The 26,108-nt window shown below is 49.3% G+C and overlaps 2 protein-coding genes across 3 annotated transcripts in view; both read right to left on the bottom strand.

Moving 5' to 3' along the window:
* IPO9 (importin 9) overlaps nucleotides 1–8,285 on the bottom strand; it is a 38,854-nt gene extending 30,569 nt beyond the window's left edge. The window contains exon 1 of the mRNA XM_058855824.1: nucleotides 8,095–8,285. Coding sequence (XP_058711807.1) covers nucleotides 8,095–8,245 — 151 coding nt within the window. The 5' untranslated portion in view covers nucleotides 8,246–8,285. The remainder of the gene's footprint in view (nucleotides 1–8,094) is intronic.
* A 7,573-nt stretch (nucleotides 8,286–15,858) lies between these two features.
* Nucleotides 15,859–26,108, bottom strand: part of KDM5B (lysine demethylase 5B) — a 55,246-nt gene continuing 44,996 nt past the window's right edge. For both annotated transcript variants that reach the window (XM_058855764.1, XM_058855765.1), the window contains exons 21-27: nucleotides 24,956–25,135; nucleotides 23,946–24,104; nucleotides 21,733–22,218; nucleotides 19,742–19,853; nucleotides 18,284–18,438; nucleotides 17,292–17,618; nucleotides 15,859–16,742 (exon numbers count right to left, since the gene is read on the bottom strand). In XM_058855764.1, the coding sequence (XP_058711747.1) occupies nucleotides 16,605–16,742; nucleotides 17,292–17,618; nucleotides 18,284–18,438; nucleotides 19,742–19,853; nucleotides 21,733–22,218; nucleotides 23,946–24,104; nucleotides 24,956–25,135 (1,557 nt within the window). In that variant the 3' untranslated portion in view covers nucleotides 15,859–16,604. The remainder of the gene's footprint in view (nucleotides 16,743–17,291; nucleotides 17,619–18,283; nucleotides 18,439–19,741; nucleotides 19,854–21,732; nucleotides 22,219–23,945; nucleotides 24,105–24,955; nucleotides 25,136–26,108) is intronic.

Genomic DNA, 26,108 nt, shown 5'->3' with positions numbered 1-26,108 from the left:
CAACTATTTATCCTATTGCTGTAGACACTGACAAGCTGTTTAATGAGCTGTTCCAAGAATCTTTCCAGGGACTGATATTACACTGATCCCTGTACAGCTCACTGGCTCCTCTTTTCTCAAAGGATTGTTTTATTATTGGTTTTTTTTCCCAGTTGTCTGGCAACTTTTATCTTTATTATGAGTAAATGCAGTTCAAATGGACCTTGATAGGCGATTTCTTCACTTATATTTTGTAGATTTGAGATATCAGAAATACCAAGTCTTCTCCCCAAGATAAAGTCTGTAAACCTCAAAGATTAGAAGCTTTTAATGAAGGGCCTGGCATAGAGAGCACTTAGCAAACACATTTTCTCCCAGCTCTGCTTCTCCTTTTCCTTAACTTCAGTATTAATAAAATCAAACTCTCCTCCTCCACAACAAGCTCTATCTACCATGTAACCAGTTTATGTAACCTCTTCACCTTCAACATTTTTGCAAAACTACGCCAACATGAAACCAAAAATTACTAGTAAGCAAGCAGGAAGGAATAAATGAGCAGAAGTTTCTACTGCATCTTTGCCCCTGCCTGCCTAGTTGAAGTGGATCAGCACTGACCAAGTCCAGCTCAGCCCATCCATGCAGAGCTGGCTCAGGAGCTGCTAAAGGTCCCTTTTGTTGTCTCTGCTGAGGGCAGAGACAGGGTGAGGTGGAGGAAGGGGCTGCAGCCAGTCTGGTGAATCCAGGTGGCTCCATGGCCACTGACACTCCAAAATGAAGCAACACTTGGTCTGCAGAGGCTGGATCTCACCACCACCACCACCAGAGCAGCACCAGAAACTGAGTTCCCTTTACCCAATACTTGCCCACCCTTGTGCATCATGGTCCTCAGCCACACAGGCACAGATGTTTTCCAAAGGACTGGCTTTCAGTAACATCATCATAAAACAACTTGGGTTGAAAGGGACCTCGGGAGGTCACCCAGTCCAATCTCCTGCTCAAAGCAGGGTCAGCCATGAAATCAGACCAGCACAGAACAGGATGGCAATCTGCAGACAGACTAGGAGGAAACACCAAGCAGGAATCTAAGGCTTAGCCAGAGTTCTGACACTCTACACGTGTGCTGCTTTGAGGAACTTCTTCATCCTCCATCATGATGCTCAAGAACTGCTCCAAAAGCACTCCTTTTGTTAGCACACCTCTAAAACTGCGTTCATAATTTCCTCATTTCTCAGCAAAAGAAAGATTGAGGTCACTCTTCTCCAGAAGCTGTGCTGCTTTTAAGTATCTCCTTTGAAATCCCTTCTTCACAACTTCTCCCTACACTCAACTTCATCTGCAGCATTTCACAGAGCAAACACTGGGGTTTGCTGTTGTGAATAACCTTTCTCCACCACAGGCAGCATCTTATGTTGCAATGTGGCCATTTCTTGTTTCAACTTCCCTGTTACAAATCAGTTCAATGTTAAAGTTTACTCCTGTTAAGAATTCAGCTCAATCCACACACAGGACTTCCACTCGTGTCTTCCCATCACTCACTCTACTACAATTCAAGTTACAGCGAAAAGAGCACCACACAACCACATGTTGTGGTCATGTCTTTATATTCTTCAGATCTCTCCTTCCAAACAATGCTTGGGTTTATGGCATAAAATCATGTATTCACAGAGTAGCTGATGCAACACTGAAATCCCTCTTGAAGCCATATTAAAGCAGTTCTGTTGGGAAGGAGCTGACCATAAGCAAAAATATGCTGAACCAGGGAAGCACAATTGATACAAAACGTTTTGTGCCATTATGGTAGCTGCAAGTGTTCTGGTACAAACAGACAACAAACTATATCATGAAAATATCATCAGAATTTTAAAGCATCAAACTGAATGTGCTGAGCCACCTGCTCTGGAAGAGGAGATACTGAAAGAACATTTACAAGACCCATAAAGCCAATCTTCCATTCTGGAATCACATTCAGATCAAAGCACTAGCTGTCTCCTAGAGGACTAGTCTCAAACAAGATGGACAAGAGGGTCAGCATGCCCAGACTGACACAGGAGCCAATCTGCCAGGGTCAGCACCATCTTCAGAGCCACCTGCACATCTCAGCTTCTGGCAACAAACAACCTCGTGAAGGACTGAGCTGAAGGTGCCTTTTCACACACGAGGTGTCACAACATAAGCCGTGCTGAAGATGGCCTTACGATGCCTTTCTACTTGCAAAAAGGACATAAAGAAACACATAAGGCAGACAGGCAAAAGAAAGGCAATTCCCCAGCCTGGAGCCATTCACCTCCCACCACCATGTTACCAGAGCACAAGAGCCAACAGCTCAGAAACCAAATATTTCACCATAAAACATCAAACCTGGTATCTAACCTGGCAAGCAGGGAACAGTGTTTTCCAGCTGTCTCAGAAGCTGCCATTAAACCCCTTTATCCACATAATTTAGAGGATTGTATGGCAGACACTGCTCCTCTTTGTAGGGTGGAAGCCATTCCACAGAGTTGGATTGGATGATCCTTGTGGGTCCATTCCAACTCAGAACAGTCTGAGCCCTCCTGCTGGACATGAACTCCCCTCAGAGCGCCATTGCCCTGCTCTGGCATTCCTGGAGATGACCTGGGCTCCACATGTTCTCCAATACAGTAAGACCTAGAGGAAGAGATCATTTTTGCACACTGGGTAATCATCCTCAGGTCATATGACACTGGCAGTAGTGCACACCAGGGGTGGTGCATGGTGCTACCTCGGTGGAACAGATAAAGGGAACAGAAGCCCAATTCTCCAGCAACATGCTGATACCACAGTTGAGCCAAGTTAGACACTCAACAACAGCACCAGTCCACAGCTGCAGCTTTCATTTTTCTGCCTTCCCCCTGCAGTCTCAGGCATTGCTTTTATTTATGTTCTGATAAAATCTAGAGACAACAAAGGTCACCAGGTGAACTCTCCTCTTTCCAGAGACTGACAGTAATGCATCTCCCATCCCCAAGCTGCCAAGTGGTGCATTTCCTCAGCAGACAGAAGATGCAAAAGCAGGTGAGAGACTGAGTTGCTGAGGACATGTCTGGGTGAGAAGAAACTGCTATCAATATCCTTAATCCAGAGGAGACATTCCATATTCCTCCAGAGCACGTGTATAGAGTCAGACAGGAGACTCCCTTGAACAGTTCAGCCTGCTCCAGAGGCTTTGACTGTGCACTCATCTCCTCGTACAAGCACCAGCCACATCCACTGCCAACCTTCTTCAGGGAGCTCGACTGCATCCTCTAAACACCTGAACCATCCTGACCTGGCTCAGACCTGCCTGAACAGGGCAGCACACAGCACCCAAGAGAACCAACAGCTGCATTGGCTTAACAGCCCAACCAGAGAGCAGCTTAGGAAAAGAGGTGGGGGCAGAGCAATGCTGCCCCAACACCCCCAAGGAAATGCTGGCATTAGGAAACTCCTGCAGTGGCTGTTATATCCAACCACTGTGTACAACTGCTCTTGATGAGTTTTTTTCCCTCCAGGAATGTTAAATCGTTTAAAAACCATTTCTACTTCTAACATCCAACAGTGATGAATTCCACAGTTTGCACACTGGGGCAACAGCTTAATTCTGCCTGTTTCAGATTCATTTCCCCTGACAGCCCATGATTCTGTGATCTCAGCTTTATGAGAAGTCACAAACAATCCCTCCTCACTCACCTGCTCTGCAGCTTATTATTTCAGGGCCTCCATCTCTGCTAACCCTTTCCCAGGCAGAAAAGCCAATGGATTAGGTCCTTTGAAAACAGCAGCTTTTCCACACCTCTGCGAGTGTCTGTGCTGCCTTTTTGCTGCCCTGCTTGATCCCTGCCAGAGCAGCAGGCCAGTAATGCATGCACTGCCTGTGGAAGCATGAGGAATTTGCCGGCTTTGTTCTCTGTGCCCTCCTTAACGGTCCATTTGGCTTATTGGAGCATGACAGAGCAGTGATTGGGTATTTTCAGGGAACTCTCCACACAGACAATGGGTTTTCTTCTCCCAAGGACAATAGTTAGGACCGCCCATAACTTTTTAGGGCGGTATCTGGACTGTCTCCCCCTCCCCCAACACTACACTGCTGACCAACACTGGCTAGCTACACCCTCTGTGTCTGCACTCAATACACCTTGTGAAATCATCCTGTAATTTGTGCCACTGATTCTCACTGGCCAGACTGAGCAGCACTATCAGCAACTTTGTCCCACCGCTATTCACTCTGTTCCACATCATTTACAGATGTGCTGAGCAGCTCAGCTTCACCTGGGACTCCTGACCCTGCCAGTCAACAGCTGTTTGTTCTAAAGAAAGTTTCAGCAAGTGAACTTTCTAAGAGCTTTTTGGGAGTCCCACAATTCTTCTGCCACAACAATTTCATGTGCCTGTCTCTTCTCGTTCCAACTGCTGAATTTTAACCATAACAGGCAATGTAAAACCCACACCCCCTCCCCTGTACCAGCCCCAGCTGCACCTCACCTTGGAGCCCTCACTAAAAGCTGTCCCATGTTTACCAGCTTAATATTTAGCTGGTCCCTAAGTGGCAAGTTTCACAGCCCAACTTTTGCATAGCAATTGAATGTCTGAGTCCCTCTAAACCCTGGGAGATCCATTCTTTAGCACTTGCTGTTTATGGCAAACTGCTAAGTGGAACTGCTTCTACTCAGGTTTCAATCTGACATGGATTCCCCAACTTGTCTCCTGTAGAGGCTCCTCAACGTCACAACATCAGCACAAGAAATTTGGCTCTTCTGCAGTCCTACTGAATGTACCTTCCCAAGTCACTCGTTGGCTTTAAACACCTCTGAAACCTTTTCTGCTTCTGCAACATTTAAGTAAAAGTAAAACACTAAGTTTTTGTAACTTTAACTAGCTCTTCCTCAATCTCTTTTTGCCCTACTTTCATTTGTTTTGCATTAAAAGTGCCAACACTTGTGCTCTTTCCTACTCCTTCACTTCAGCACCTTCATGCTGCTTAATGATACATTTTTTGCTCTTTTAAAGTACTTGTGACATACACAGTCTAAATTTCTCTACCTCAATAATATGGTGCTGGCACACACCAGATTCCTGTAGCTCGTCCTCTTGGTTTTTGCAAGCATCTCCATACCAAAGACAGCACAGAAAGAAGAATATAGCTTATTCTTCCCATGCTGCTTGACTAGTACAAGAGAGGAGGAATCAAAGGTGTGCAAAATAATTCCCTGAAAGAGACCTCAGGAGGTTTCCAGTCAAACCCCCATGATCAAAGCAGAATCTGCAGCATTAGATCAGAGTGCTCAGATTTTCTAGGCAGGTCTTGGAGATACGCAAGGATGGAAACAACACAGCTTTTACAGACAATCAGATTAGAAAACTCCTTCTATCCAGTTGGAACCTCTTGTTTCAAGTATGTGCCCATTTATCCCTCATCCTCTCCCACCTCTCAGTGTCCCACAATCTCCTCATAGTTACCAGAAGCTGCTGTCAGACCCACCCCTAAAGCCCTCTTACTTCCCCAGTGGAAAAACCCTCAACCCCAGCATCACCTCATGGGGTGAATGCTGCAATTCCCCTGCCCAACCCAGGACCCTTTGCTGAGCTCATTCCCCTTTGTTGCTGTGTCTCATCCCGGGGGTGGGAGCAAAACCTCGCAGGTATTCCAGGTGTGGTCTAAGGAGCACTGACTGCAGAGGGCTGATCACCACCTCTGATCCTGCTCAGACAGCCTGGCATGCAGGTGGCCTCCAGGGCACACTGCTGGCCCTGTCCAGCTCACCAGCCACTGGTATTTCCTGGCCCTTTGTCCCAAAGCTGCTCCCCGACCAGGCAGCACCTGACCCACATCCCAGCAGTGCAGTCTTGTCCTTGCTGAATTCCTCTGGCTCTGTTCCCGCAGGGCTCTCTGGACATCAACTGCCTCCCCTGCAGTTTGGTGTCAAACTGCTTGTGCAGGTGTTCTGCAGCCCCCTCCAGGTCACAGGGACAGATCCTGCACCACATCTCAGAGTTCTGGCCCTACAACTGCAGAGAAGTATTGGGGACTTCAGCAGATTTGTAAAACCATGACAAAATAGAAGGGTAAATGACTCCATTCCTCTTATCCTAACATCCACTAGGTTCAATTCTGCAATCCTGGGCCCTCAAAGGTACCTCAGGGACATTCATTGCCTAGAACCATCAGAAAACATTATTCTCTGGAGATCTGTCACCCAAACAGACTGTGGGAAGGTTCAGACTCTTTGGGGATAAGCTGCCACTTCAGCAGTAGCTGTGAAGGCCAAGGCTCTATGGTCAATGAAGCACTCCCAGCACTTCCAGACTTGTGCAGCTGCAATGTTATCAAACCACTCAATAAAACTCCAAGAGCTGTGGAGGCAACACACAGAATTCATAGTAATGCCAGAAAGAGCTAAGCTGAGTGTGATACAAACACGTTAAGGGAATGTACAACAACAAATATTTTATCAAACAATCTGCCTGCATTCACTCCCAGAGCAGCAAAATCACAACACCACTCTTGACCCTGTCTCACCCTTACACTTTTCCACTTTGCCTCTGGTAACACTTCTGAGCTGAAGTTCAGGAGCAGAAAGAGTTCACAAAACACTTCACAGAACACCTTCAGAATAGTGCAATCAGACTAAAGGTATGGCAAAATTTCCAGGAGAATCCACAAACAACCAGCTCATCAAGCTGCCAGGCCACAGGCAAAACTTCAGGCCTGGGGTTGCAGTGCTGCACTCTCCAGTCCCATCACAGCAGATCATCTGCAAATCTTCCTGTGGTTTCTACAAACTCCAATCATTTGGGCTGAAGCAAAATAAAATGTTAGCATTAATAGGTTTTTAAATGTGTCTTCCACACAGAAAAAGCAGCCAGTGCATGAACTAACCTACTGCCACCACAAAAATGCCAAAGGAGTAATGGAATGATTAGAGACACTGCTTGAACTTGGGGTGTTTGCTCATTTCAAATCTCTCTTTCCAAAGCCATAAGCCAGTTGCCATCCAGCTCCTGTCCTGCTTGTCCTCACCTTTCTATTAACAGACAGTGAACTCTGTCACTGGAGTTTCACGCTGGATGAGGGCACAGCTACATCCTGGACACCCTCAACCTCACAAACACCATGTACAGATGGCAGCCTGCAGGACATGGGCACACACCAGGACACACTTCCAGAGGTGAAGAGGATCCCTGTGGGAGCAGAGCAGGGTCTACAGACGGAAGGGCTCTCCATGACCCTCATGTGACCAGCCCTGGGGACTCCAGCTGAGGTAGAACAAGGTACCCAGAGCAACAGCCTCGCTGCTTCACCACCCCTGCCCCTCCACATCGCACCCCTGGTGAGCCTAGAGCACTCCTTGGTGCCCAGATCTCACACACCACCCCAGAGCCCTCCTGCCCCCCAGAGCAGAGCAGTGCCCCAACACTGCAGGCGGGAGCCAGCCCTTCCCTCCGAGTACCGAGCCCTGCGGTGGGGCAGGGGCTGCTCCAGAGAAAGACAAGGAGCTACTGGAGGAACTCCAGTGAGGCCACAAAGATGATGAGGGGTCTGGAGCATCTGTCTGTCTGGTGGGCAGACACCGTGGGAGCTGGGCTTGTTTAGTCTAGAGAAGACAGAGGGAAATCTCAGCGATCCATACAATCCTCGGCGCTTGCCAAGAGGCTGGTGCCAGACGCTTTTCAGTAGTAGCCAGCGACAGGACAAGGAGCAATGGCCACAAACTAAACCACAAGAAGTTCCACCTCAGCGTGAGGAACAACTTCTTTACATTCAGGGAGGCAGAGCACTGGAACAGCTCCCCAGGGAGGTCGCTCTCTGGAGATATTCCAAACCCACCGGGACATGTCCCTGTGTCACCTGCTACAGGTGACCCTGCCTGGGCAGGGGCTTGGCCTCAATGATCTCCAAAGGTTCCTTTCAGCCCCAGCTATGCTGTGATTCCATGAGAGACGTCGGTCACACACCGACAGCCGGCAGGAAGCCAGCTACAGCCGCCTGCTCCCGCCGGCCCGAGCGGCGAGGTGGAAGTTTCGGCCGAGGCCAAGGCGCAGCCATGAGGCGCCGGTACCGGGAATCGCTGCGGCGGCGGCCTGGGGTCCCCCCATCCCCTCAGCGCGGCCCTCACTCACCCTCCGTCACCTCCAGCACCTTCACCTGCTCCTCAGCAGCGGCTCGCACCGCCTGCACCGGGCACAGGATCCCCGTCAGCGTCTCCACCAGCGCCTCCTTCAGCCCCTGCGCCACCGGCCCCGCTCCGGGCCCGCCGCCGCCTCCCGCCATCGCCGCCCCCTCCGCGGGCCGCGCGCGCCAAACGCACCGCGCGCCGGGAGGAGGGGCCGGGCCGGGCCCCGCGCACAGCGCCCCCTGGCGGCGCGGCGGACCGCCGCCATCCCGGGCAGGGAGCGGCCCCGAGCGGCCCTCACAGCCCGGCCCGGGAACGGCTGCGAGCCACAAAGAGCCCGTGAGGGACAGGGGAGCCTTCCCTGGGACAAACCTCCGTGCCGTAGCTCCTGGGGATCAGCACAGCCCAGTGCGGCACCAGCGAGCAGCGAGGCTGGCTGTACACCAACACCATCAAAGCCTCTGAGGCGCTTCCAGCAGGGCCCGAGTGAAGGGACTGTGAGGAAAACTCATGGACATGGAAAGAGAGAAACCTCCGTCAGCCTGGGGAAACCTGCCCAGAAAATGGAACCCCCCCAAGCAGGACCCTGGACATCCCATCGGCCCGACCCGACAGCAGGATCAATGTGCTGGAACCGGGACTATTGATTGATTGATTGATTGATTGATCTCTTCCTCTTTTTAATTCATCTCTTCCTCTCTCTCTTCCCCCTTTCCTCTTACCCCTTTATCCAAACCCCACTGCCATGAGCTTATATAGTAGCTCAGGGATTAACACAGCAATTTCCATGGTAAGTGTGCGATTTACTAATGAAACTTTGATTTTTTTGTGGAACCTCTGGCTTTTGTCCTTTTCCACCAGGAGCATCTCGGGATCTTGGGTGGTCCCTTGGGGGAGCAGGGGACTGAGGCAGTGCCCAGGGTCCTGGGGGACACCTGGAGCCCCGAGAGAGTCCAGTGGACCCCAGAGCAGGGACACCCCATCATAGGGAGGAAAAGCCTTGAATCCCTCACAAACTCTTTTCCCATACAGAGATGTGGTGAACACCAGTGTGAGCCATGAGGAGCCCACCTGTGTTCTCTGCAGCTGTTTATTTGGGCAGTATAAGCAATTTTACAAAGCATTACAAGTATTAAAAAGCAGCATTGACCCATACAAAGTGGGCTTCTTACCTGGGGGATGGTGATGGAATTGTGTTTTGGGATGGGGATAGCAGTTCCCACACGCTGGGGGAAAAATCCTGTGAGGTTTCCTGTATCCAGTAATGATTTCATCATTAGGCCCCCAGGAGTACGTCAGCAATTTGTCTACAGGCACAGTCCAGTACCAGGGACTGGAGGTGAGCCTGGCAGCTACGTTCAGAGAACCACAGAATCTTCAGACTGGAAAAGCCCTCCAGGACCACCCTTGTCACCAGCCCAGAGCCGTGAGTGCTTTGTGCAGTCATCCCCTGGACACCTCCAGGCATGGGGACTCCAACACGAGCCCCTTGCAATGTTCAGTCACCCTCTCTGTTCAAGAGAGGTGCTGCTGAATATGCACTTTTACACTTAGACCCATCTTGGGGGAACACCTCTTTCCCCTGAGAGCCCATCAACATTCCAGTCATGGTGATGGATGGCTCTCCTTGCCCTCAGCACCTCCTGTTTGAAAGCTCTGGAGTTTATCAAGTGAGCACCTGCTCACTGATGTGCTGCCAGCAGGAGTATTTGGGGTTTAGTGTTGTTCGTGTGCTAGCAAATAATAAATGTCTAAGGCCAAGCTGGATGGGGCTTGGAGCCACCTGCTCTAGTGGAAGGTGTCCCTGCCCACAGCCTGGGGTGGAACAAGATGGGTTTTAAGGTGCCTTCCAACCCAAACCAGTCTGGGATTCTGCAATTCCATGCATGTAACTTTTGCAATCCTGAGTCAAAGATTTTCTGTAAAAGCAGGAGCAGCTTGAGATCCTACACAAACCCAAGCCTAGATTCAGCTCCCTGCAGGCTCAGTGGGTGTCCTGCTGTCCCTCCATCCTCCAGCCCCACTCCAGCCCTTCCCCTCTGCCAGCACAGGGGCTGGATCAGCAACAGAACCCCCAGGGGCAGAACCAACCCCCAGCCCCACTGGAGTCTCCAGGCCAGGGCAGCTCCACATCAGCAAAGACAGCAGAGGAGACACAAAGTGCCTCTGGAAACTCCCCTGTGCTCACCTGAGCCACAGCCTGGGCAGCTGTGGAGGAAGAATCGATTCCCATCTCAGTCACACAAACTTCCCACACACGAAATTCGATTTCCTTCTGCAGAAGTTGGGCTGGTGGGCCCCATCTTTCCCCCCAAACAGGAGCAGTGGCTCAGGCCATGCCCAGGACTGCCCATAATGCAAAGAAGCCGTGCTCTCCCTGGCAGAGCAGACAGACTGGACAGCAGAGGCCACTCCCAACCAGAGGCATGGACACAACCATGACAGTCTGGGACTTTTGTAGCAGGAGAAAAGCACATTTCACTCATTCTGCTCAACTCAGACTGGGCCCTGCCCTGAGTGGCACAGTCAGGGAGCTCAGGCCATCCCTCTGTCATTGCTGGCCCCAGAGAGGTCTCTGAAAGAGGAATTTTTTCTCTCTTGTTCTTCCCAATCCAAAATACTGCTTCTGCTGGAGGAATAAATACATATTTATATAAGTGCAAGCCCAGGGCCATCCCTCATCTCTGCACTGTCCCAGGATTTCGGCTTAGTGGGAAACACAAGTGAGCTGCTGCTGCACCAAAATCAGTGAGGCAGGAGGTCCAGATCTCTTCTCCCAGGCAACAAGGGACAGGACAAGAAGCAGCAGCCTCAAGTTGCTCCAGAGAAGGTTCAGGTCAGATATGAGGGAAAATTTCTTCCCAAAAGGGTGATCAGGCCCTGGCACAGTCTGCCCAGGGCAGTGGTGGAGTCACCAGTCCTGGAAGTGTTCAAAATATGTGTGGATGTGGCCCTTGGGAATGTGGGTTAATCATGAACATGGCAGTGCTGGGGGAATGGTTGGACAGGATGGTCTTGGAGGGTTTTTCCAACCCAACTGAGTCCATGATTCTCTGGCTCCATCACACCAAGCTGTCACTGGTTATCAGTGCCAGCATCAGATCTGACACAGCTCTGCAAGTATCTGTTAAAAAGGGACAAACATTATCACAGTGGCAACTGTTTCCTCTGCCTTACAAACACACTGCGAATAAAGAGGACGAGGTTTAGGGAGAAGAGGGGTATCCCAGAGCAATGCCAGTCTGGTCCATCCTCCTTTTAGCTGAAGTGATGCATGACCACTCTGAATGTGCTGATTCATTCTTCTGTATTTGCAGAAACTCCATTTATTTGAGTCTTTCAAGCTTTTCCAGGTTGGAATTCCCATCCATTTGGGTATTGCACAGGCTCTTCACAGGTTTCTGCAGGGATCCCTCATGCAAAGTCACAACTCAGAGCTTCCTGGTCAAATACTTCTGCCTCCAAGCCCAATCCCAGTTCTGTCATCCCTTCTTCTGACCTTCTTTAGGGAGGACAGTTCCCTCACCACATATTCTTTGTATGGAAAGGTATTTTATGATGAAATCTCTGTTTCTCCCTTTGCTGTTTCAGCTCAAAGCACAGCTCTGAGCTCCTCCCACAAACCCATTCCAAGGAAGACCCACAGGAAGGTGGCATGGGACTACTGGAACCAGCAAAAAACCCCCAAGAAATATCAAGGTAGCACATGGAGCAGGCAAAGGATCAGCCTGAGTTAGAAGGTGCTAGCTCAGCCTGTCCCCTGCTTGATTAAAATTCCAGACAGCAACAAAAACATGAAAAGCCAAAATCCCACCAGACACTACAGAAGCCCAAAAACTTGACCCACACTCTCCAATACTGGTTTTATCTTCAATAAAGCCTGAATGATGGAGAGACTCTTAAGTGAATGCCATGTGCTTTAGACAGGGGTTTAGAAGCTCTCACAGATTTCAAGGGACAAGCACACTCACAGATATATATCTATAAACAAATAAAATCTGGCCCAGGATTATGATCAAACAAACAGTTAAATTCCTTTAAAACACTACTGTAAGCAGTTTTTCAGAACTTGAAAAACTGAGGTGCACAAGGAGCCTTTGTGAAGCTGCACCTCTGAATTTAGGGTACATCACTATTTCTTTTCAACCACCTTGCAGCAAACCTTCCTCTCTGTAAGCAGAATTTTGGACCTGGCAGTCTATGACATCATCACACAGGCTTTTCTTTTTGTCTTAAATGACTTGTTCCTTCTACCCAAAGCCTTTTTGCAGGAACTCCCTGATCCCAGTTTTGTCGGTCTCTATGAGCAGCTGAGTGTTGAACCTGCAGTTGCATTCTTCTCCTGTGGCTGCTTTATCTCCTCTTCCAGACTTTTATTGACAGACTATAATTATCATCCATTGATGATGCCCTTGGTGAGGAGCTGTTTCTTCACAGACTGAGGTGTTCACATCCTCAAGGAGAGCTCTCAGTATGAGATTTGCTCCCTTCTGAATGAAGGATAATGCATTTGTCAGGGCTGCACTTCAGCCACTCTCTCAGGACAGCACACTCATTTCTAGATTCAGAGAAGAGCCATCTCAGCTCCTGATGTTCCTGTGTGTGCATTCTGGAGATGGTTTCTTCCTGAATCCTGTGTGGCACGTGTAGTTGTGTCCTACAGACACATTGCCTGCAGCCACAACATTCCCAATTGTTGGTGTTTTGTGTGCCCTGGCAGGGTCCTGGCAGCTGAACTCCTGCTGGAAGCCCCAATTCCCTGAGCTGCCCAAACACCCAGCAAATGCTCTCCTCCAATGCTGGTTTTATCTTCCATAAAGCCTGGATGATGGAGAGTCTTTGAGTGAATTCCATGTTCTGCACCCAAAGGATAAGCTCATAGAATCACAGAATCCCAGGCTGGTTTGGGCTGGAAGGGACCTGAAAGCCCATCCAATTCCACCCCCTGCCATGAGCAGGACACCTCCCACTGTCCCAGGCTGCTCCAAGCCCTGTCCAGCCTGGCCTTGGACACTTCCATGGATGGGGCAGTCTCAGCTTCTCTGGGACCCTGTGCCAGAGCCTCCCCACCCTTAGAGCCAAGAACCTCTTCCCCATATCCCATCAATCCCTGCCCTCTGGCAGTGGAAGCCATTCCCCCTTGTCCTGTCCCTCTGTCCTTTGTCCAAAGTCTCTCTCCAGATCTCCTGGAGCTCCTTTAGGCCCTGCAAGGGGCTCTAAGATCTCTCCAGAACCTTCTCCTCTCCAGGTGAACACCCCCAGCTCTCCCAGCCTGGCTCCAGAGCTGAGGAGCTAAAGGAGCTAAAGGATGCTCTTGGAGCATCTTTGTAGCACCTAAATAGGTGGAATCAAAACCCTGCCTCTTCCCTTGGGTGAGTTTTTGGTGCTGTGTGACCACACTGGGCTGTTCTGATGCTCCTGGGGTACGACACAACACAGGGTACATCCCACAGACTAAAGGTGGCACAACAGGTACAATCTCAGGGTCTTGGCACACAGTACAGGCAGGCTTTAAACCACAATTTTCAGCCTGAAATGCACAGGTAGGGTTACTTAATTTTTGTCCCATTTTATGATTAAACTTATGTAGAGGCCATAAACTATTCTTATTAAATAATTAGGATGTGAGCAATTCAGGGAGGTTTGATGTACTTGGGTTGCTACATTATAAAAATAACTAAAATTTTAAAAAGCAAGAGAATGAGGTGAGAGAGACCTTTCTCCTGTTCTGGCTTAGCCTTTGGAAATCTGGGATGCACAAAAGGAGGGGTGAAAGGGGCAGCTCATCCTGCCAGACTCTGAGCACGTTCTGCCCTTGTCACCCTCCCTGAGGATGAGGAATGTGCAAAGGGCACCACAGCAGAGCCCACCCCAAACGGAACAAATCTCTCTTGTTTTGTTTAACAGAAGTCAAACCCCAATTTCATCAAGTCTGAGCATCCACATGGGGATGAAACCCAAGGGCAGAGACTGTGGCACTGCAGACACTGTCAGCTCTTCCAGCCTCCAGCCACTGTGCAGGTGTCACAGCTCCAGCAGGAAATAAGACACAGATCCTTCAGCACTCTGGGCTGCAGGCACAGGTCTCCCAAGGACTGAGGTTTCCATTTCTTGAAAAATTTCAAGTAACAATTTAATCATTTCCAAAAAGTTGCACTCCAATATCAGCCAATAATCCTGATAATAAATGCTGCTGTTGGGACCCCAGAAGTCTCCTCTGATCCCCCAAGTCCCCAAACTGACAATGGTTGGTCCTGTATGGAATCACCATGATGAACTTTACTGCATCCCATTTCCTCTGGCACTTTTTTGATAAACAGCCATTTCTTCAATGGAAAAAAAAAATAAAATAAAATAAAGGGGACACAGAGGAACATCTGTAATGATTCAGCTGTATCAGACTCTGTGCCAGCTCCATTTCCAGCTCCAGCTCCAGTTTGTCTGTCTGTCCCCTCTGAAAGGAAGTTATTACAGAGCAGTGTTTTTCCCCAGCTCAGACTGTTATCTCAGCATTGCACAAAGACTCTTCCAAGCAAAAAAAAAAGAAAAAAAACAAAACATTTCTCAAAGCATCCTTTTGGTACTTAAATAAAAAGGACCATTTATACCATGGAAGCATAGACAAAACTCATGTACACGGGCTCAAAGCTCTCCCCCACCCCAGCACTTTCAGATACAACACTTGGGCCCAGCTGAATATTCTTTTAACAGTCAAAAATTAATGTTTAAAAAAACCAAACACCTAACCAAACCCCTGTGGGACCAAATTCCTGCACAGTTCTGATCCCACCCACAGATCCTCTGTGCCACTATCAGCCACAGATACCCCAAGGCTCTGCCCTACCCCAGTGATTCTGTGCTCTTCTGCCCATGGGAAAAGTAAAACCAGCAGGGAAAAAACTTACCAGGAAATTCCTCCTGGTGATGAGTGAAGGGAACACCAAGCCCACCACGGTTCTGGTGAGGACAAGCTGTCATGGAGAGCACTCTCCCTGCTGAGACAAACATCTCCAGCCCTCCCATCTCCCTGGGCTCCAGGAGTTCCATTTCTGGCAGGTCCTGGAGCCACTTCCAGCTGTGTTCTGCTGCAGTCGTTGCTGTCTGAGGGATTTTGGGTGCAGCCCAGTGTGGGAAGTGTCCTGTGGGCCTGAGCAGCCAAGCTGTGCTGCTCAGAGCTCCGGTCTCCTCCAGCAGCGTCACGGTGCCACCCCTGCAGTGCCCCAGCCCTGAACAGCCTCTGGGAGAAGCAGAAATCTCCCTGCTCCTCAGACTTCTGGGCTGAATGCAGGTGGAAGCAGCTGCAGGAGTCCAGCCAGAGGCAGAGCAGAGCTTGCTGTGGCCACCAGCCTGGGCTGTGCAGAGCCAGCTCCCTGTGGGCCACAGAGGCCACTGTGACACCAGCCTGGGCCATGAGTTAAGGTCCCTCCTTTGCTGCAAGCTTGGCCAGGGCTGGCAGGAGAAGCTGCTCCACACCTTCGTGTCCTGTGTGGACCCCCCATTCCTGCCCCTGCCAAGTCCCAAATTGTACCTTCAATTCTTCATGCACTCGACCTGCAAATAATTTCAGTTTTGTAAACGCTTTGCAAAAATCTTGAAAAAGTTTTGTTGGTTTTTTTTTCTTTTTGGTGTTACATTTTGACCTCCTCCTCCTTCCAAACCTGAACAGACAAGAACCACTCAGCTTCTGCATCACCTTCTTTGAAAGGTGATTATTTCTTGGCTAAGAGAACCCAGTGATGCAGTGTGGATTCAGAGGGAAATAAAACTGCATTTCAAACTCTCTAAAAACACCAACATTTAATTTTATAACATAACCAGGGGTTTATTCCACAATATAAACTGCAACATTTGATACAAGCTACCCAAAAAAGGAGAAAGCCAAAATACAGCTGTGGCAATTACTTTACAGATTTTTTTTTTTCCTGTCTTCTACATCACAGGGCCCTCAGTGACACTAGGATCTAACATTTGCTGTCTGTACATCAACCAATGCTAGAAGCAACACGCTGTTCAGTTGTCATTCCAGTCACTGAAACCAGACATAGAAGTTATTGCTCAGATAAATAAACCTAGTCTACGAAAAACAAAGTGGAAAAAAACTAAAGTCTCCAAAGAGTTAACAGAGTAAACAGGGATTTCCTCAAAAGAGGATTATTGGAAAATTCATGGTGCAGGGGTTTTTTTTTTTGTTTGTTTGTTTTTGCACCCAAACCAAGCTGAATTAAATATGCCAGTAAATCCCAGAGGTAACTGAATGCTGTACAATAAAGGTGCATATGTCAAATGCCTTCCCAATCAGTGGAAACCCCTGCAAACAGTCAGCATCTCAAACCTCAACAACCACAAACAGATCAAGGGAAAATACAAAAGTGTCAAAAATTGTCTTGAGTTCTGGAAAATGATCCCATAAGGATAGAAGTAGCACCATTTGCAATCTGGTTTTTAAACCAGCCCCTGTGGCTTAACTGGAAAACTGGGAACCTTCTTTACTCGAGTCCTGAAGGGTTTATGGGGGTTTTACTTTCGGTACTGGGCGTCCTTCCCGGCGCAGCTGGCGCAGATGTAATCCTCCTTCTCTGCCATCTCTGGGGAGATGCCCACACACACCTGGTGGAACCACTGGTTGCAGCTGCCATCGCACTGGACCCAGTCGACCTGGTGAAGAGCAGACACAGGGGTCAGAGCAGGGCCAGGCAAAGTCCCCCCGCCGCACTCGTGGGTCATCCTGGGGCTCCTGGACTATTTACATGAGAAATGTTCCACAGCTGGCTGGTGCTGGATATTCACTGTGCTCCCTGCTCTCCAGGGCTGTGGGCAGGGCACACCCTCCCTTATCTCCCCACTGCTTTCCCACCTACCTGAGACTCAAAGTCCCTCTTCTCCATTTCCAAGTGGATGGGGCTGAGCAGAGCCCCAGGCACTGCCCCCACCCCCAGCTGTATCCCAAGAGCAGCCATGGACACAGCACCTGCACAGCCCCAGCTGCCCCCTCTCACGGTGTGCAGAAGTTCTGATGCCACATGGCTGCCCCAGGGCAGGTGGAGTCAGTCCTGCCCATCCCAGCTGCACAGACACCAGCCCTGGGTTAGCCAGGGCCTCCCACTCTCCTCATGAACAGCTTTTCTGCAGTCAAACAGTCCCAGAGCAGCTCCCTGTCCCACAGCCCAGCACTCAGGATACCACAGTAGGTGTTCCCCTCCTGACCTCATCCCCCTCGGGCTGGAGGCAGTTCACAGCTGGGCAGATGGCATCCTCATCCTCGGAGTCCTCCTGCTCTGAGAACGACGTGTCTGAGCCCAGCAAGTGGCTGTCACTGGAACGCTGCAGCTCCAGGAGCCGCTCCCGCTCTCTCTCCAGTTTGTTACTGCACAGATCCTTTGAATGACTCAGTTTCAGTTTCTTCTTTTTGGGTGTTCTCATCTTTTTTACTCTCGCTCTCTTCTCACCACAGAAGCTCTCTCTCTCAAAACGCCGCTTCAGCTTTCTCTCCATGTAACTAATCCCATCCTTTTTCCCTCGGCAACACTCATTCTATGGGAAAGACATTTTGGAGAGATTGGAAGTGTGCAGCTAACATCCCTTATCCTGTTATTCCATACCCTGATTTTAAGAATAGGTTTAAGTACAAGTTTAAGTGTTTGACAGTGCTGCATTTTCAGTAGCATGAGATGAGAAAGAGGAGCCAAGGGAAGGGTGAGACCCCAGGGACAGAACTCAGAGACAAAACCATCCTCATTTCCTGCCTCTGAGCCCAAATCTTTCACAGCAGCTCCCTTGGAAAGCCTTGACAGAGGACAGAGGACATAGGACAAGAGTCAAGTGTTCAAAGCCAAGATGGGACTTGGAACAATCTGGTCTAGTGGAAGGTGTCCCTGCCCACAGCAAGTGGTGGAAGAAAATGAGCTTTAAGGTCCCTTCCAAACCAAAGCAGTCTGGGATTCTGCAATCCTATGAAATCAGGACAGATGTATTTAAAGTACAGAGACTGACCACAAACATATATCTAAATTTCAAAACTATTTAGGACACAAACTGTATTCAGTATTTTGTAACTCATTTCTTATTGACTTCTTGACTCCTTTCCACAAGGAAAATGTGTTTTCATGGAAATGCAGCCCCACACACAAACCCCTGTAAAGCCCAAGGGCTGAGGCAGAGCCCTTCCCCAGGGTGCCCCAGCTCAGTTGGACACTTGCCTTCTCACTTGTGGCTGCACTGGGTGACCTCTGCTCCGGCTGCAGGGCAGGGCTCTGCTTCGTGAACAGGGCCTGGTACAGCTCCTGGATCTCAGGCAAAGAAACCTGCAGCAGCTGGGCTTCCATCATCAGCTCATCCAGCTCAGTGCTAATGACTAGTGTGAAAGACAAGGAGACACAGCGGGAATTCTTCAGTGACAAGAACTGCACAGATAATGAAAAAACTGGCAGCACAAGAAAAAAATGGTGAAATACTTTAAATGTGCAACTGTATGAGTTAGTTCTTATCTGCTCCCTCTTGACTGCTCATTTTTAACAGCAGGGTTAAAAGAAAAGATAAAGGCTTGCACAGAAGTTCCTGCACTGTGGCTCAGCACCCTGCCACGTCCCCATCCCTTCGGGTTCAAGGATAAGGCATTGCCATCATTCCTGGCAAACTGTCCTGCTTTGGGAGCCACCCCAATCCCCTCACCACCCAACAAGAGGGTGATATGAACAAACTGAGTGAGATCTGCACAGGGAGCCATGAGAGGAGAGGAAGGAGGGCTGAGAGGATGAGCCTGGTGACAAGGCCCTGCTCTACTGATGCTACTGGCTCCAAAGCTCATGGAGGGCTCTGAAACAGTCCTGGCTGGGGAGGCCAAAATCTTTGTATAAATAACTGCTTATTAATACACAACAACTCAAATATGAAAAATAAACCTGGTGACACAAAGAACTGCCTTGTTTGATGTCAACTGTAACATTCCACTGAATTGGTTTCTCTAACACTGGTATGGACTGAGCTGCACAGACATGAAGGTAAGTCTAGACTTGTGTACCTGGAGCATTACGTATGAGGAGAGAAGAAATGATAATTAATTTCTGTCACAGTCCTAAAATGATGCAATTCACAGCTTGTCCATTAGTCCAACCCACCAAGTCTGAGGTGAGGATGGTCCAGAGCCTGTGCTGAGTGACCCCAGCAGAGCAGCCCCACGGGGGCTGGGGCAGCTCCAGTCTCTGACAGCTGGACAGTTGTGCTCACATGGACTCATGTCCTGTGCATTAAATATCCCACAGATTCCAGCACCACATCCCTGCTGTTCCCATCTGCCTCCTACACTTCCAGTGGCCCTTCCCTTTTCCCTTCCCTTCTGCAGCTCGGCTGGGGCCCAGCCCAGGGCAGCTGTTCTTGTGGGAAGAGGCCAGCTCTCCTGATTCCTCAACCCATTTTGCCACACCTTTTCATGACACATGGGAAATTTCTGTTCTTGAGCAATGCACTCCTCTGCCAAAGCTGGACACTGAGCTCCAAACTTGCTGAGGAGGTGGAGAAACAACCACCAGTGCTATGCAGTCACAGGCTTGCTCAGCCACCTCCTGGTGACCAGGACACCCTCCTTGCCCCACCAAACACAGGAGAGAAAAAAGGAAGTGGCAGGGGAAATCCCCCAAACCAAAGTGAAGATTACAAACCATGAAGTGGGATGCAGTGCTGTCCTGTAGAGAATGGAGAATGCAAATACATGGTTCTGTTATCCCAGTCATGAGGCATGGAAAATGACATTGCTCCAATTGTCTGGGACACCTGGAAAACAAAACACAGATAGTTTCACTAAAGGTGGAGCTTGAAATGCAAAATAACTGCTGATAGGATCAACACTTGTTTCTCTCACAGCTATTGAAATCTTGTATCTCACTGCCATGGTTCTGCAGACTGCAGCCCTGCCCTGACCTGGCAGGGACACACCAAGAGCAAACCCTGCACCTCCTGTCAGTGCCAGGGGCATCTCACCAGGAACCTTCCACAACCTCCTCTGCCTCACTAACCCAAGTGCCTGGGTCCCTTGCAGAATGTGGCTCTAATCAATTCCCATTGCTGCTCTCAAGGGAATTTTTCAAACTCACACACATTCCTCACTTTGGCCAGTGTCAAAGCAGCCCAACTCCAGTGGTTACTGGAAGAGCTTCTTGTGGGGGAAGTGAGTGCTGAATTAGCCCAGATGACAGGGAAAACAGAACCAGGACAGGACAGGTCAGCCCTGGTGAGACACTGGATTCACCAGAAAACCACCTCAAATCCATGGAAACTGAAGTTTCAGCTGACACCTGTGCCAAGGTGCACTGGGGGCCTGGCTCAGGCACAGAGGGACCCAGGCAGAGGCACCTGGCCAGAAGCCCTTCCACTGAGCTTGCCAGGGACCTCTGACTTGGGAAATGTAGAACAATGCAAGAACCTGGACTAGCTCAGCCACAGACACCCTGATTTGGAAGGTTTACTGACTTAAGGTCCAGTCCTCTCAAAAATGGCTACACTGCTCAGGTGGGAGGAACCTCACAGTTCCACGCTGAGCTAATACCATCATGCAAATAAAATTAAACTCACTGTTTCAATTTCTGGCTGAAACATCAACTTCCATTTCCAAAATCTTGGGCAGTTCTTTACAGCTACACTAGTAAAATGATACTTTCAGACCTAAATGACCAGAAAAATTATCTTAAATACCTAAAGATACCTAAATATATTTTAATTTCTGTATCTTGACTTGCCTGCTTGAAAAATCTGGTCCACGAGCCATGGGCACAGCTGGATGAATGAGAAGCAGCTATTACACTCTTGTGTATATGTATATAAAACATGTCAGGCATGTTTTACATTTTAACATAAGTGAGTGCAAAAACAGAAACACAGCCTAACTGTAACTGGACTGGACTAGCAAAACTAAGGTATTTCAAAATGTAAAAGCAACATTCCATTTTGGGGTGTTTAATATTCTTTATACAGCACAGAGCTTTGATTTCTGATATTCTTCTGCATTTGTTATCTCAGGAAAATATCTCCTTTCCTTCTTTATGTGTGCCTTTTGCTGAAAGACCTTCACTGAAAAAAGACAAACTCCCTGACTACCCCACCTGAAACAGCTGCTGTAGCTAAACCCAGCAATATGAGCAGAATATTCAGCTTGGGAGGTCTAGGGGAAGTGAGGAGAGGCAGCAAAGGATGAAGACCCTTTGTTGAAAACAACCTTGTCTGAGAGCCAAGCTGGTATAGCACAGGACAGTTTGTGCCTCTGTCAGTAATTCTCGACACTTAAAACTCTATTTGAATATTTGTAGAAGTAGAATATAAAGACCAGCTGAATAGTGAGCACTCCACAATAACTCAGCAGCTCTGTCATTACTGTTGTCACAGCAGAACACAGGAGCTGGAAGAGGAGAGGGAAAAACAGGCTCTTTGGGAGGAATAGGTCCTGGACTCCAGCAGAAGGGAACACGAAGCTGCTGCTGGGGCACACGCACATCGTGGCTGAGGGGCACAGCAGGACCCAGCTCTTGACAGCTGTAAAGCAGGAACAAACCCTCTGCCTTGTCAGGATTTGCAGGGAGCAACAGCAGACCCAAACCCAGAGCAGCATCACCCCCTGCCCTCGCCGACCCCATCTCCCAGTGCCCCGGCCCAGCCTCACCTTGTTTGTCTCTGGCAGCTGGCCCGCTGGGCCTTGCCACCTGCTGTACAGTAATCCTGAGCCAACTTTGTCCTGGATGCGTTTTAGATTCCCTGAATACAACATTTGTTGTGCTCTGTGCTGCCAGTTCACAGTTCTCTCGATCATGTAGCGCAGGGCATCCCCCTCGGGCAGCCGGACGCGGATGCGCTGCAGGGACGCCAGCAGCGGCAGGATCTTCTCCAGAGGCGGCTTCTTGGAGCGGTGGCAGTGCGGGCACAGCCACACGCGCGGCCCCGGCGCGGCGCCGGGCACCGGCACGCAGCCGGTGTGGAAGAAGCCCCTGCAGAGCTCACACTGGATCATGGAAGCAGTGGGTTCCTTCTGGCACAGACACACCTTGAGCTCGGCGTCCTCCTCGCTCGACAGCACCTTCACCTCGTTGGCTGCTCGCAGGGCACGCAGCGCCTCCATCTCCCTCAGCCGGGCTTCTCCCAGCGTGGCCATCTGAAAGGGAGTCAAAGGATGGCATCTCCCAGGGAACATTGCTTGGAACAAACAGGGTGCCTTTGCTCCATCACCCTTCAGACACGCCAGTCTCCAGGGCATGAATGAAGCAAGGATGGGGATGTGCAGTGGGGCAGCAAACGGAACTGGAGGGGCAGCAGTGGGGATGTGCAGTGGTGTGACCTCAATTCCCTTCCATTTTCTCATGAGGCCCTGAGAGAAAAACCTTAACCCTTTGTAAAAACATAGTTCCTAAACCCTTCTCTGTTCCAAGCTTTTGTGTTTTGTACTACAAAAACGTGGTCTGCCTTTAAGCAGCACAAATCCCAAAGAAGTGCAAGTTTGGATTGCAGACACTGCTCTGGGAATGTGTCTCTCAACAGTCTGACTCTGGATTCTCAGAAAAGCTTCCTGGGCAGTTTTCACAAATGCAAATGTACCTCTGACCCTCACTTTGTACACACTGCCCAGTGCTCAGGGCCATGCCCTGACCTATAACCTTGCTCTGGGGATGGTGAAGAGCAGGTGAAGTTCAGGTGTACCCTGGATGTGCTGTTTACCCTCTGCAGATGCTCATGATCCTTTTTTCTGGAATCTTTAGCACTACCTCCTATAAAGACAGCAATATATTTCAGTTCCATAAAGGCTGCTCAAACCAGCTGCAACTAATTAATTCTATGCATTTTATAACGTATATAAACATACTGAGGAGGGTTTATAAATATATACAAAGTGGTTATTTCTCACACTATGGCTTTCAAGCATAATTGCTGGACTAAAATCAGCTCTGGAAAAATGGGACAGCTGTGTCCATCCTGGGCAGACACGGGACTGGGGCACAGCACATTCCAATGTGCACACAGGTGCTGAGCTGGGTTGGGTGTGTGGGAAGGTTCTGGTTCCCCTTGTCAGAAGCAAACCCTGCCACACTGAATGACTTCCCTTTGCTGGGTGCAGCCCCTGGCAGTGCCCTGGGGCTCCTTAGCCAGGAGTGCTGGAGTCACAGAGGGCTGAGTGTGGCCCAGGGCCCAGCCTGTCCCCACAGCACCACAACAGGGACTCAACAAGGACACTGCTCCAGCCCTGGGGTTCACACAAGAGAGGCTAACACCAAAGCACTGGAAGTATAAATTTCAAGTAGTTGCCACAGGTTAAAACTTAAATGACCCAGAATAAATTACATTCAAGCCCCACCCAATGAGCCCCTCCTGCATCTCATTAACTACAGGACATCATTACCTGGCCCAGGTGGAGGCTCTGCACTAGGTCTGCTGGAATGAAGCCCTTTCCCACCAGCAACTGAGTCTGCTCCACCCAGTGCAGTGTTTCAGTGACTCCATAACGCATGAGGCTTTCTTTAATTATTTACAGAGTTTGTCTGAATTGCAAATGGTGCTGGTTACTGTGTTCTTTGAAAGGATCAGACTTGGGCAAACCCTATCCCATTTTTAATAAGGTTTAGGTATGGTAGGAGAAAACAGATCTCCATTTTTTGTTTTCCTGTGCTTTGCTTGGCTACAGGCACTGCAAACCGTGAAGCTGCTTAATGCACAAAGCCACACATGTTGTTTCCATCAAAAGCAATTCTGGGAAGTCTGAAGCAAACACAGAAAAGTGCAGACCCAGAAATCCTGCAGAGCAGCACTCTGCCACACTCCTGCATGGGAGGCAAACAGGATTCAAGGCATTCAGAAGAAATTCCAGTTAGGAAAGATGTGATCACGTACCGCAGACGCAGTGTCCTTGCTTTCGGAGAGCGCCCGCTCCAGGTCACTCAGTGTCTCCAGCTTAGTGCTTTTCTTCTTGCCACTTGGCACTGGCTCCTTCAGCTTCTTCTGCTTCCTCTTCAGACTCAGCATCCCGATGTCACACCAGGGACACAACACCTGAGGAACACAACAGCAGTGTTACACCTGCACTGCTCCTTATGCACCTTCCTGCCAGGATGCAGCCACAGGTAACTGGTGAGAACTAGGGCTCCTGCAGTTATCCTGTCAAAGATCTGAGGGATTAGGATGAGGTTATCTGGAAGGTAGGGAGAACTGAAAAGTTGGAACTATAGCTTTGTAAAACAGCCAGACCCAAAAAACCCCTGTATTTCACCCAGACTACTGGGGGAGAGAGAGAGCCAACATGCCCAAGAGCCTCCACAGGACTGAAGCTGCAAACCCTGGGAAAGAGCAGAAATTTCAGGAGCTGCCCTACATTCCTGTCTCCTGACAGGAGGGGCTCAGAGTGTACATTGCTCAAGGACTGCAGGAGTGACACAGCCACAGCTCCAGAGGGGTGGCAAGCACAGCCCCACCTGATCCTGAGGGGGATGGAGCAGGTAGGAACCTGCTCAGCTGCAGCTTGGCCTGATGCACTGGCTAAACCCAGCAATATTCAGCTTGGGAGGTCTACTGGAAGTGAGGAGAGGCAGCAAAGGATGAAGTGCCACAGATTTGTCAGTATTCCCATATTCATATGGGAAATGTTAGACACTGGCACTGACTGCTCTTGTTAGCCACTGAGTAAGAAGAACAGAGAAAACATAACTAAATCTTAAGCATTTTAGAAGTTTAAAACTATTATTAGAAGTATACATCACTAACAAAAGTTGCTATTAAAATAGTTCATGTAATCCTAAAGCAATTCTGCAAATATATTTAATATTTACTGCTCCTTCCTGGGTGTACACTGAGCCCCTGTGCCTGTGCATGACTGACCAGGCTGATCCCCAGCCCACACCTCTCACCTCCAGAAGGGAATACGGAGAGTTCTCGCACAGGAAGGTGTTTGCTGCACACTCCTTCCACACCTGCACTTCAGCCACCAGGGCCTCCAGCCTGGGCAGGTAATCCAGGTGCACTGGGATGGATCGACCTCTCGTGACGAGCTCCGCCAGCGTGTCCAGCACAGGCACACGGCCCCCAACCTGCAGGGGTGGAAATGAGGAAATGCTGGATGCACCCAAGACATTGCCCAAGTCAAAGCAGTCACTCAAGGAATTCAGGGCAGAGCTTGTAAAATTTAATTTAATGCTCAGACAGCTCAGTGACCTGCACTATCAGTCCAACATTTGTGCTGTTTGTGCACTTAGTCGTTGACTACCAGACAAAACTAACAATACATTTTGGGGCTGGGAAGCAAGAATCCACATGCAAAATGACCATTTAAAAAGAAAAGAGAACAAAACCAGAGACTGCCAGCAATATAAGCAGCCTTCCCGTCTCACACTGCATTCACAGCAGAAAATCAAATAATTCTGAAATCATAAAATCATAGTTACTAACATTGAAAAAATATCTCCAAGATCAATTTTAGTCATTAACCCAGCACTGTCAAAGCCACCAGTAAACCATGTGCCCAAGTGTCACATCCATATATCTTTTAAATCCCTCCAGGGGTGGTGACTACCCTGGGCAGGCTCCTTTCAGTAAAGAAATTTTCCCAACATCCAACCTGAATCTCCCCAGGTGCAACCTGAGGCAGTTTCCTCTCATCCTGGAAGGAAACTCTGATTCCCCTGGCTCCAGCCTCCTTTCAGGTACTGTAGGGAGCTACAGCACCAGAAGACAAATTTAACCCAGGCTGTGCCAGGCCAAGAGTGAGAACCACCTCCAGTATCCAGTGTGCCACTCAGGAGCAAGCTCCAGCCATTCCCTTGGCACCCCACACCTCAGGCAATGCAGATACCACACACCCAGAGCTAAAGCAGCACAAAAGGTAATTCCAAAGGTAATTTCTAGAACAGGCAGTTGATGTGGGACTGGAGAACTAATCACCAAAACAACCCCAACACCTCTAGCAACTTCAAAGTCCTGATGCCAAGAACTTCCTGCAAATCACAGTGACTGCAGGCATTTAACAAAACCTTCACAGAACCAAAGCAAAAATTCTTGGCACCG

The sequence above is a fragment of the Poecile atricapillus genome, chromosome 23 (assembly GCF_030490865.1).
Source record: "Poecile atricapillus isolate bPoeAtr1 chromosome 23, bPoeAtr1.hap1, whole genome shotgun sequence".
In the NCBI taxonomy this organism is placed as follows: domain Eukaryota; kingdom Metazoa; phylum Chordata; class Aves; order Passeriformes; family Paridae; genus Poecile; species Poecile atricapillus.
The sequence above is the reverse complement of the archived record's forward strand: the minus strand, read 5'-3'. Positions and strand labels throughout refer to the sequence as shown.